Below are 12,679 nucleotides of genomic sequence, written 5' to 3' on the forward strand. Positions count from 1 at the left end.
TATTCAGACGTTTTATACAGGTTAACACTATGCTAAAACAAAAATCAATGTTTTAAAAACACTATATAACAGGTGTTATTCGAGTGCGTTTGGGACAGGTTAACAGAATTCAGGCTTTCAGTCAGTGTGATAGTGTACAGAGTAGAGAAATTATGCCACGAGTGTTCAATATCCCGTTCACAAGCAAACAATATCAGAATAAATAAAAAATAATTCTGACTTAATGGTAGTGAGAATTCAGACGTTTCACAGGTTAACACTATCTTACAATTGTTATTCAGACGTTATACACAGGTTAACACTATATAACAAGTGTTATTCAGACGTTTTATACAGGTTAACACTATCTTACAAGTGTTATTCAGACGTTTTATACAGGTTAACACTATCTTACAAGTGTTATTCAGACGTTTTACACAGGTTAACACTATCTTACAAGTGTTATTCAGACGTTTTATACAGGTTAACACTATATAACAAGTGTTATTCAGACGTTTTACACAGGTTAACACTATCTAACAAGTGTTATTCAGACGTTTTACACAGGTTAACACTATCTTACAAGTGTTATTCAGACGTTTTACACAGGTTAACACTATCTTACAAGTGTTATTCAGACGTTTTACACAGGTTAACACTATCTTGCAAGTATCTTTCAGTCTACTTCATTCACTGAAATATTCAATTTCCTTGTACAATATTTTATGTTTTCAAAGTGCTTGAGTTTATCTGGTAGTTTCGTTGCTATAAACCTGGTTCTTATTTAAGAACGTCACATTACTTACGTAATTTGATTGGAAGGTCTCGTCATAAAGCGAAACACTCTTATAGCTTTCAAGAACACCTCGGCCCGTATTCATGAAACCGTTCTCATGCTCAAGCATGAATTTTGTGCTCAAGCCTTATGTCTTGTTTAAGGTAAAAATTAATAGGTAAGGCTGATTTTGCCAAATATTAAAAAAAATTGAAAGGACTTTAAGTCAAAGTTATAATCAATGTTTATATAAAAAAGTTTGCTTGAGCACAAAATCTATGTTTGAACATGAGAATGGTTTCATGAATACGGGCCCTGGTCTTATTTTCCGTGTATTATAACAGGTCTACGTGTAAAATAATAAATTTCAAATCAAAACTTTGCTGAATTGTTGTTGTTTTTCTTTTTATCTTGAAACAAAATTCATCGAAATATTTATTTGAGATCAGCAACATTTCATGTCAGTGACTCCTTACCTTGACAATTATTTGCTTTGTTCAGATCTGCAAATCGCCAAGTCCTTGGAAAAGAATACATATCTTCGTATTTGGTCGAAATTGAAATTATCAACCTCGTATCATAAGTAATCTATATCTACTTATAATTTCAAAGAATCTGATCACATATACTGGTAACACACTCATAAAATGTTGACTCTCCGCTCGTTCAATTTTTGACAAACTTTGTATAAATTATAAAAAAATATTTCGTTGACATTTTTTAAGTACTTTTTTCTGTTTTTTATTTGGTTTGAACGTTGAAGAACCCAACAGATTCCTTTACATTAACTGCTTACCTCGATCTTTTCCTATAACGAAACTGATAAGGATGTGATTCCCACTAAACTGCATTGACTTTGTGAAATTACTATATTAATCAGGCGGCTTGACGATAATTAATCAAACATATAGACCAAAAGGCAAATTTAATTTGACTTCGATGAAAGTTCTGAAAAATGTAATATATTTAACAATTATATTTCAGCGAGTGGGACGGAAACTTTTTTCTTTATCACTCGTGCTTTGCACACGTTTAAAATACCTAAGGTTTCATCCCCACTAGAGAAGATATAGCGATGCTGTTGACGGTTCCGACGTAATTACAGTACCTACATCGTACAATATAGTGAATGTGAAAGCAGAATCTTTTTCAGTGAAAGTTGTTGGCAATGTCACAAAAATTTGTCATGCATCCCCATTTAGATTTTAAAGTGTTGCGTAACTATTTTTTAATTCATTTCGAGAGGTAAGGGAAAGTGAAGACAGTTGAAAAGGTGTGTAGACTCGATATGATTTGATGATGATAAGATATTCTGCAAAGATCATGTGAATAATTTCGAATACGTTTTCTGCAGTGGTGATATTAATCAAGTTCTCTACAGATGCCATGAAAATGATGTATATGAAGTTTTCCATAGAGAAGTGAAAGGATCTTAATGCAGGACTTCCAGATATCGGGAAACGAATTATATCATATAGTCTGCTAAGGAAATATTCTACAGTAGTTGTACGAATTGATAGAAATTTAAAACTGTACAGAACTGATGAGGATGGTTAAGGGTATAATCTAAAAAACAATTTAATGGTTAAATAAACATTGTAGCATTACACAGATATCAGATAATTATCTTAATTATGTACTCTGCTGAGTTAATAGAAATGACTTCAATGTATTATTCTGCATGTGAATGGTTTGTTATATATCTATGTATATAGATATGTAATATAGAGCTTGCTGATGTCGGAGTTCTTTACAGAGGTCACGTGAATAATTTTATTGTAGTTCTTCACAGAAGTCACGTGAATGATTCTATCGAAGTTCTTCACAGAAGCCACGTGCATATTTTTATTATAGTTCTTCAGAGAAGTCACGTGAATGATTCTATTGAAGTTCTTTACAGAGGTCACGTGAATGTTTTTTCGGAGTTCTTTACAGAAGTCACGTGAATGATTTTTTCTCGGTTCTTTACAGAGGTCAAGTAAGTGATTACATCGGAATTCTTTACGAAATAATGTGAATATTTTTTTCGCAGTTATTTACAGAAATTTAAGTAAATGATTTTTTCATAGTTCTTTAAGAGGTCACGTGTATGATTTTTTCGCAGTTCTTTACAGAAATCATTTGATTGTTTTTATTGAAGTTCTTTATAGAAGTCACGTATATTATTTCCTAATATTCATATATAATACATATATATATCTGTTGATACCATATTATACTGCTAGTGTTAGATTACTCGTTGTGACACTTGTCATAATACATTGTAAATGTTCCCCAGTGTGTTTGCTCTGTACCTGACAAAATACATGTTCATCACAAGAATATAAAATTTAGACGGATTTAATTCAGTCATAACTTTATTACTCTTAGTTTCATTGTGTTATTATGTAATCTTTCACACGAACACAAATTATGGTATTTTTTTATTTATTTATTTTTTTTTTTTTTGGGGGGGGGGGGGGGGGGGGGGGGGGAGGGGGCCAGTTACATATTGAAAGAATGGCGTTATGAATACTCAGACATTTGCGTGAATTTACTGTACAAATTAAAAGGACTTTACACGAATTCGCAAGTTTATTTAGGTGTAGAAATCAACGATACTTAAAATTGTAGGAATATCTTTAATATAGATCGCGGTATCATTTCATTTGTAATTTGATAGTATTTAAGTCACAGTCACCTTTGTTTATTTGTTTGCATTTTTCAGCTATGAACGAAAATTCAGGTTCGGCAGACGCGAGTGTAGACGGTTTGAGTGTACAGAGTCGTGGTCACAAAGAACCGTAACTTCCGTGAAATGGCGCTCCTCGTGAGAGGACAACTGATAACGCTATGTATCCTTCACACCAGGCACAGAGGGTCATTGTCGGTTTTGTTACCATAATAGTCTTATTGATGTTTATCCCAGTAAGCTCGAACTGTACTGGTATGTTATGGGGTCTTTAGATTTGCTGTACGTTTTTATATTCTATTTAAGTTCGCGCGTGGCACAGATTAGCGGTCTATTGAATAAAATATGAACTTAACTACATGTTCAATCTCTTTTGAAGATGGGCATACAATACAAGTGATTTTTTTCCAAACAAATGAAAATCAAATGATCAAAATATCAGCCACGATAAAAACTTAAGTTCTACCGCATCTGTTTGGTTCACTTCCATCCTAGCGGATAGTGACAAGAGGAGGCGAAAGAGCCGAACCAGGTAAACCAATCAGAGTGAACGCTTGGACGATTCTAGTCGCCAGGGATAGTCAGTTTTCACCACCAAGTGATGTATGAAGAGAAATCGCATTATCCCGCGGAGGCGTGGCCAAATCAGCTAATCTTCATCATAAATTCAACGAAGCGTGAAAAAATTAAATGTGAATCGAACGCGCGCCCGTTCAAGGATTTGATTGGCTGAGAGTGGTCGTCACGGACTCCATACCTGCCCGTTTATAAAAGATGAGGTTGAGTTCTATACAGCCATACACACCTTATATGTCCCAGCTGGTTTGCGAACGGTTTAGTATCACCATGAATATTTCATTGCTGTGGAATAATACAGTGCAGTTGAATTTCTAACATTTTCAATCATCTCCCAATTCACCTGGGATTACTAAGCAGTGCAGTAGATAATATTGCATAAAGGACCCAGTGGACGCTGAGGTAAATACAAGGATTTCGTCATAGACGTCATACAGTACCACTAACCATGATGATGTCATGCGAGGGTCAGTTAGCCCTGTCATACACCCAGCTGACCACAGTGACCAGTGAGAACCAGACTGTCAATACTCGGCATAATGTGCCCCTAACGGTTAACTTGGGTACTATGGACATTGGGCGGGAAGATATTGGAGCTGATGGGAGCGAGCTTGGTTCTCCATCAACCTATATCGCCAGTGACAGCGAGCTTACACCCTGTTCCCTGGGGGCAACGCCGGATACACCCATGAGCCCGTACGCTAATGTTCACAAACATTTTGTTTTTCCGGGAGAAAGTGGTTTCCATCATAGCTCCTCTATCAATGTACAACAAAGTAAAACACCCAGAAAAATTAGTACGTCCTCCTCTCGAAGACGGAATTCCTTGACTCCAGGAAGAGAAGTGTTACGGAAAAGGCGACTGGCTGCAAATGCTAGGGAAAGAAGGAGAATGGAAAGTTTAAATGTGGCCTTTGACAAACTACGTGATGTGGTGCCTTCCATTGGAGACGATCAAAAATTGTCAAAGTATGAAACACTTCAAATGGCGCAAAGTTATATCAATGCATTGAAAGATTTACTTTCCTAGTTTTACCCGAGAATTTGTTAAAGTACACAATGCATTTTAAAAAGATGACTTTTATTTTTGTATTTTTTTCTCGGTACATTACAGCTGTGTTCTTTTGTGATTGGCGCATAACGTAATTCATCCAGCCTTGAAGTGTTAAGTTACACTGTGCCATTGTGAAGACATTCCAGGTATTGTTACCACCTAGGGAACGATTCAGTGCTCGTACACAGCACATCAGAAGGGAGTTTACTCCGTACTGACAATGAACACCACTGTTATCGGCATCTCCAAAGGTTCTGTTTGTTACATAAAAACTGTTGATAGTCTTCCGTGTAACAGAATTATAAGCCAATAAAAACTGAAATGGAGAAAACTGTCTCGGCCGTGGACTGCTAGCTGATGGACAGAGCCATTGACTTACTAACCGAGTCCGGTTCTTGTGTGATAAGATCTGCTGTTACTAAATTGCGGACAATTATTGCCAGTGTTGACCGCTCGTCGCAGAATATTTATTAGTAGATAATTTGTGTTCACAAATCGGAAGTTCCAGCTAGGGTTTGAATTTGTCATATAATACGAATGTACTTGTACATGCGTTCGTATATCGTTGTTGTTGTTGTTTACAAAACGTCATCCACCATTCATTGCTCTTCAAAGGTAGCTGGTTTCTCACCAAAGAGACCGCATGTATATTTTTTTACATACTTAAATACATATTTTCTATGTTGCCTTTAAAAGTGAATTTATTTTGTAAATAAATATGTTGAATTTGATAATGAATCCTTTCATCTTTTTAAAGTGATAGAGTGCGGCAGTAGCATGCATTTTTTTTTCAGGCCAAGGCAAACTGATATTTTGTTTTTGTAAATCATATCACCCCCTTTTGCTTAGTTTATGTTGCTAACCTGACACAATGTTTGAAACATTGATTATTTGTTTAATTTCTTTTTCCTCGTTTTCTGGGACACTATTTCAAAATAAAATTACAATTATCCATATAAAAAAGAAAACCTTGCGATTAACCAATTTGCCTTGGCCTTATTCACTACCATGTTCTGGTATTATTAGATATAAAAAAGGGACAAATTTTTGTTCTGTATGGTTTCACGGCCCATATGAAATTAAGGGGCAACTTTGTGTCATAAGACACTTTGATTACTTCGCTTTATCGATATATCGAAAACAACATAATTCAAGAAATCCTCGGATAAGAGATTTTACAGTCAACACGATCTAGTCTGAGTGTCCCTTTATAAGATAAAGGGGGCATTACCTGCAGCAGTCAACATGATCTAGTTGAAGGCCCCTTTATAAGATATAGGGGGCATTACCTACAGCAGTCAACACGATCTAGTCTGAGAGTCCCTTTATAAGATATAGGGGGCATTACCTGCAGCAGTCAACACGATCTAGTCTGAGAGTCCCTTTATAAGATATAGGGGGCATTACCTGCAGCAGTCAACACGGTCTAGTCTGAAGGCCCCTTGATAAGATATAGGGGGCATTACCTACAGCAGTCAACACGATCTAGTCTGAGAGTCCCTTTATAAGATAAAGGGGGCATTACCTGCAGCAGTCAACACGATCTAGTCTGAGTGTCCCTTTATAAGATAAAGGGGGCATTACCTGCAGCAGTCAACACGATCTAGTCTGAGAGTCCCTTTATAAGATATAGGGGGCATTACCTGCAGCAGTCAACACGGTCTAGTTTGAAGGCCCCTTGATAAGATATAGGGGGCATTACCTGCAGCAGTCAACATGATCCAGTCTGAAGGCCCCTTTATAAGATATAGGGGGCATTACCTACAGCAGTCAACACGATCTAGTCTGAGAGTCCCTTTATAAGATATAGGGGGCATTACCTGCAGCAGTCAACACGATCTAGTCTGAGAGTCCCTTTATAAGATATAGGGGGCATTACCTGCAGCAGTCAACACGGTCTAGTCTGAAGGCCCCTTGATAAGATATAGGGGGCATTACCTACAGCAGTCAACACAATATAGTCTGAGAGTCCCTTTATAAGATATAGGGGGCATTACCTGCAGCAGTCAACACGATCTAGTCTGAGTGTCCCTTTATAAGATAATGGGGGCATTACCTGCAGCAGTCAACATGATCCAGTCTGAAGGCCCCTTTATAAGATATAGGGGGCATTACCTACAGCAGTCAACACGATCTAGTCTGAAGGCCCCTTGATAAGATATAGGGGGCATTACCTACAGCAGTCAACACGATCTAGTCTGAGAGTCCCTTTATAAGATATAGGGGGCATTACCTGCAGCAGTCAACACGATCTAGTCTGAGAGTCCCTTTATAAGATATAGGGTCATTACCTGCAGCAGTCAACACGGTCTAGTCTGAAGGCCCCTTGATAAGTTATAGGGGGCATTACCTACAGCAGTCAACACGATCTAGTCTGAGAGTCCCTTTATAAGATATAGGGGGCATTACCTGCAGCAGTCAACGTGATTTAGTCTGAGAGTCCCTTTATAAGATATAGGGGGCATTACCTGCAGCAGTCAACACGATCTAGTCTGAGAGTCCCTTTATAAGACAAAGGGGGCATTACCTGCAGCAGTCAACACGGTCTAGTCTGAAGGCCCCTTTATAAGATATAGGGGGCATTACCTACAGCAGTCAACACGATCTAGTCTGAGAGTCCCTATATAAGATATAGGGGGCATTACCTGCAGCAGTCAACACGATCTAGTCTGAGAGTCCCTTTATAAGATATAGAGGGCATTACCTGCAGCAGTCAACACGATCTAGTATGAGGATCACTTTATAAGATATAGGGGGCATTACCTACAGCAGTCAACACGACCTAGTCTGAGGGTCCCTTTATAAGATATAGGGGGCATTACCTACAGCAGTCAACACGACCTAGTCTGAGAGTCCCTTTATAAGATATAGGAGCGACATTACCTACAGCAGTCAACACGATCTAGTCTGAGAGTCCCTATATAAGATATAGGAGTGACATTACCTACAGCAGTCAACATGATCTAGTCTGAAGGCCCCTTTATAAGATATAGGGGGCATTACCTACAGCAGTCAACACGATCTAGTCTGAGAGTCCCTTTATAAGATATAAGATATAGGGGGCATTACCTGCAGCAGTCAACACGATCTAGTCTGAGAGTCCCTTTATAAGATATAGGGGGCATTACCTGCAGCAGTCAACACGGTCTAGTCTGAAGGCCCCTTGATAAGATATAGGGGGCATTACCTACAGCAGTCAACACGATCTAGTCTGAGAGTCCCTTTATAAGATATAGGGGGCATTACCTGCAGCAGTCAACGTGATTTAGTCTGAGAGTCCCTTTATAAGATATAGGGGGCATTACCTGCAGCAGTCAACACGATCTAGTCTGAGAGTCCCTTTATAAGACAAAGGGGGCATTACCTGCAGCAGTCAACACGGTTATGAAGGCCCCTTTATAAGATATAGGGGGCATTACCTGCAGCAGTCAACACGATCTAGTCTGAGAGTCCCTTTATAAGACAAAGGGGGCATTACCTGCAGCAGTCAACACGGTCTAGTCTGAAGGCCCCTTTATAAGATATAGGGGGCATTACCTACAGCAGTCAACACGATCTAGTCTGAGAGTCCCTTTATAAGATATAGGGGGCATTACCTGCAGCAGTCAACACGATCTAGTCTGAGAGTCCCTTTATAAGATATAGAGGGCATTACCTGCAGCAGTCAACACGATCTAGTATGAGGATCACTTTATAAGATATAGGGGGCATTACCTACAGCAGTCAACACGACCTAGTCTGAGGGTCCCTTTATAAGATATAGGGGGCATTACCTTCAGCAGTCAACACGATCTAGTCTGAGAGTCCCTTTATAAGATATAGGAGCGACATTACCTACAGCAGTCAACACGATCTAGTCTGAGAGTCCCTATATAAGATATAGGAGTGACATTACCTACAGCAGTCAACATGATCTAGTCTGAGAGTCCCTTTATAAGATATAGGGGGCATTACCTACAGCAGTCAACACGATCTCAGAGTTTGAAGGTACCACTATATGATATAAAAACACAATCCAATATGCAATGTTACGAAAACAGCTTTGTAAGAAAGAAGTGAAAACTTTATATGTAAATCTGTTACCATTGAAATATCATCAAAATGTGCTAGTCATTCTGATTGTCATGAATATTGTATCATTATAGTCTCATAGATTTCAGGTAGAAGCAGCGTAGATAATATATGATGTACAAGGCGGAGGAGGAGTAATGTCGACCCTCCTTCGGCGTCTGTCACGTTTACCACTTACGTAATAGGTAATGCAATACCTTGATAGTGAGGTATGTGACCTGACCTTTTTGGGAAAAAAGACATGATATCCGGAGTGAAATAAAGGTCCGGTTTTTTGGGACTCGGCGTAGATACAACAGTGGAACAGCTGTCGACAGTAAAATATTTGGGGAAACCTCACATTGACGAAATAACGCTATTAGAAACACACCTCAAAACAATCTACTTAATTTTGCCACACAGCCACTTTTCATATCTAAAGAACTTCCTTGTCTAAAGGCAAGAATGACACGTCTGTTTTGTTTGATACAGACAGGAAATAAATGTATTAAGAAAACTTTGTGATATATATAGTTTTTCCTATTAAACGTTTGCATTTTCGTAGGAAAACCTCCTTAAAACTTGCCCCGAAACTGAAATAAGAAGCGAAAATATGCGAAACTTCCATTTTAAAAACTCGAGTGAAAATGAATGTAGCTAACTACTTCTATACACGGTAACCTGAAAAGCGCACAGCATGTAGGCGTCAAAAATTTTATATGGGAATATTTCTTGTTTGTATTGTAGAAAATAAGAAGAAAATAAATAAAAATAAATATAGCTCTTTAAAGAAGGCGACAGGAAGGCGTCATATCCAAAACAGCAAATTGTTTAAATTCTCATTTATTTAAAAAAAATGATAATACATATTTATACTTGTTAGTAAAAAGTAAACTGTGCATAATTTTAATATGATATTAGGATAAGATAAAAAGGAAAAAAAAAAAGAAAAAGATAAAAAAAAAAACAACGGACCTGTATTTCAGTATTTTATGATTTGCGAACAGAAAAAGACATTTTGTCGCTATCTTAAAGTTTGGTTTTATAAAAGAATATCATAATTTAAAATCGTTGAACGGGCACTTTACATGTCTATCATTAGTGTTTGACACTAAATCAATAGTTTTGACTTGTCGATGGTTGGGGTTTCTAAATGTCTCTGTTCACTGAACTCTAGCGAAAAATTGAAATGCCAATACTGACAAAATTTACACCTGCGTAAATCAATACTTTCTGATGTTATTTGGGCCTTAAAACTTTGACATGGCGATTTATCTAATTTTAATTTCCTAAATTGACAGTTTCATGGCATCATTGTAAATTGAACCAACAACAAATGTGGAGACAAAGAACGCTTATGGAACGACGATGAATTAGAATCAACATTTAAAACGTTTCACGTGGGACTTAAGCATCTGAAAATAAAAAAAAAAATCAGCCGTAATCTTGTTCAGTATTCGAACATCATTTTAGTTTGTTTTGTGTCATTTATTTATTTATCTTGTCTTTGTTTTATTAGTAGTTGTATTACACATGAAACTAGCGTTCTTATAAAATGATACAACGTAACAGAGCGTAGTTAGAGGAGACGTCAGTTGTTAATTTCAACTGCTTCCGTCGTTGGTGTCGATCATCTCTCGGCAGATGAAACGTTTAATTAAAGCTTAACTGTATGACTTTTACCTGTAGGCTTCTTTGCACGACAGATGTACCGACGCCAGAAGGAAATCACTCACGCGGAACACTTCACCTGATTTACCTACGTGGTTTATCTGTAAAAGATTGTATCTCGTGCTACTCGCGTGTGAGGTTCGGTAGGTAAAGTTTACCTGTCGCTCAGGTAGGCAACAACTCGTGTCGACTACAACCGATTTTTAATAGAAATGATACCCAGCGAAAAGCCTTTCATAGTCATCAAACGGGTCAGATACGTTTTGAAGCTAACCGAGATAATTTAACTCCGGTTAAAAACTTAATAGATGTGACTTTTCAAAGATGGTTGTTAGTTATGTCTCATAAAGTACGAAGATCTTGATATTTTTCACAGACGCCTACACATAAGGTCCTACCATTTACTTGCATGACTAGCGCGTGCTGACAATGTGAATTACGTACACATCAGGTTTGCACAGGTTAATTATATAGTTGTTACAATCTTGTCTCTACAGTACCTCATTTGGAGGTCAAGAACTAATTCTAGTGTGGAGAACACACAAATGATTGTGTAGATAAATGCCTAGACATGTGTAATAATTATATACAATTACTGTGGCCAAGAAAGGATTAGGTACCTAAGATGCCTAGATGTCGTAAATCAGAATTGACTGAATTTCTTTTAAGCTAAAAAAATTTTGCAAACAGCTTATACATATATGTTTCCTTTTTGCGGAAGTAGATTAGATCGAACAAATTTCTAGGGGAAGAAAGTTATAATAATATAGCTTAATGGGTTCAAATAACACGTGTTTATCTACGTTAGGAAGGCTATCTTAAAACTTGGGTAAAGTAGTTCACAATGAAAGTTAGATTCGACAAATTATTCAAATAAAAAGAAAAAAAATTTCGATGAAGCACCCATTTCAAGTAATATTATTATTATTTTTTTAATAAAACGCAATTATCCATTCTAATCAACTCACACTGATTCATTTTCGATATTGCAAAGAGCAATGCTTCAGGTTTTTGCACGAGAAGTCATTTTAAATTCAATTAACGGGTTTCATAATGAATAATTAACATCCAATATATGATGCACTGACGTGAAATTAAAACGACAGCAAACCAATTCACCATTTCACAGCATTAGCGTAAACGATTTTACTGACGTTGAACATTACAAAAAAGGAACTTATTGATCAAAATACGCTTCTCTCAATGCAAACATATTTATATTCCGATCTCGACTGACAAGAAAGTTATTGTACTTTTCGTTCCTGCTCATCGAGGCAAATGTCATTATAAGTGGCCATATTTATGCATTGTCGGAATACCTGTAATTAGATGATGCAGTTCAAACAGTCAAAACACCATGATTCATATCGAAATGAAGCTTGATTGTGTACACGTCTTGTCATAACGGTGGGTCGCTTCTTTTGAATAACCGCAGACAATTTTCTGTATGATGCCTCATTTTCTCTCGGTGACATTTTTATTGTTAACGAGGGATTGGTGTGTGGCGATCGACTTCGTCACTGTCACTTTCCGTGTATTGATTAGAGAGACTAATTAAACGACTCACAATAACTACATCCTAAAACAAAGTAAACAATTAGTCCCATGACGTTCACAAACACCTGCACGAGTTTCCACCTGATTTGAATATAGTTATACGACACCAATGTTAAATTTTTGAAGCTCTACATAGATCAGCTGCTCACTCACTAAAATGACCACGGGAATTTAAAAGAAAGTTAAAAAAAAAAAAAAAAAAACGACACCGAAAAAATTTAATAATAATAACTAATGTAAATAATAAATCGTTCTTGCGAATTTTTTTTTGCGAACTTACCCATTTACCTTACTGAATCTCGGGTTTATAATGTAAAGTAAGTCATACCAGCAGAGAATCACATGT

General features: G+C 37.1%; 1 protein-coding gene across 1 annotated transcript; it reads left to right on the forward strand.

Annotated features, from left to right (window-relative positions):
• The first annotated feature begins 4,449 nt into the window (after window positions 1-4,449).
• LOC132551636 (basic helix-loop-helix transcription factor amos-like) lies at window positions 4,450-5,031 on the forward strand. Its single transcript, XM_060215812.1, has one exon. It carries the CDS (start codon window positions 4,450-4,452, stop codon window positions 5,029-5,031), a length of 582 nt encoding a protein of 193 aa, XP_060071795.1.
• The last annotated feature ends 7,648 nt before the right edge of the window (window positions 5,032-12,679 follow it).

This window comes from Ylistrum balloti, unplaced genomic scaffold, assembly GCF_031769215.1.
Source record: "Ylistrum balloti isolate Yb309-2 unplaced genomic scaffold, AGI_CSIRO_Ybal_v1 Utg370208, whole genome shotgun sequence".
In the NCBI taxonomy this organism is placed as follows: domain Eukaryota; kingdom Metazoa; phylum Mollusca; class Bivalvia; order Pectinida; family Pectinidae; genus Ylistrum; species Ylistrum balloti.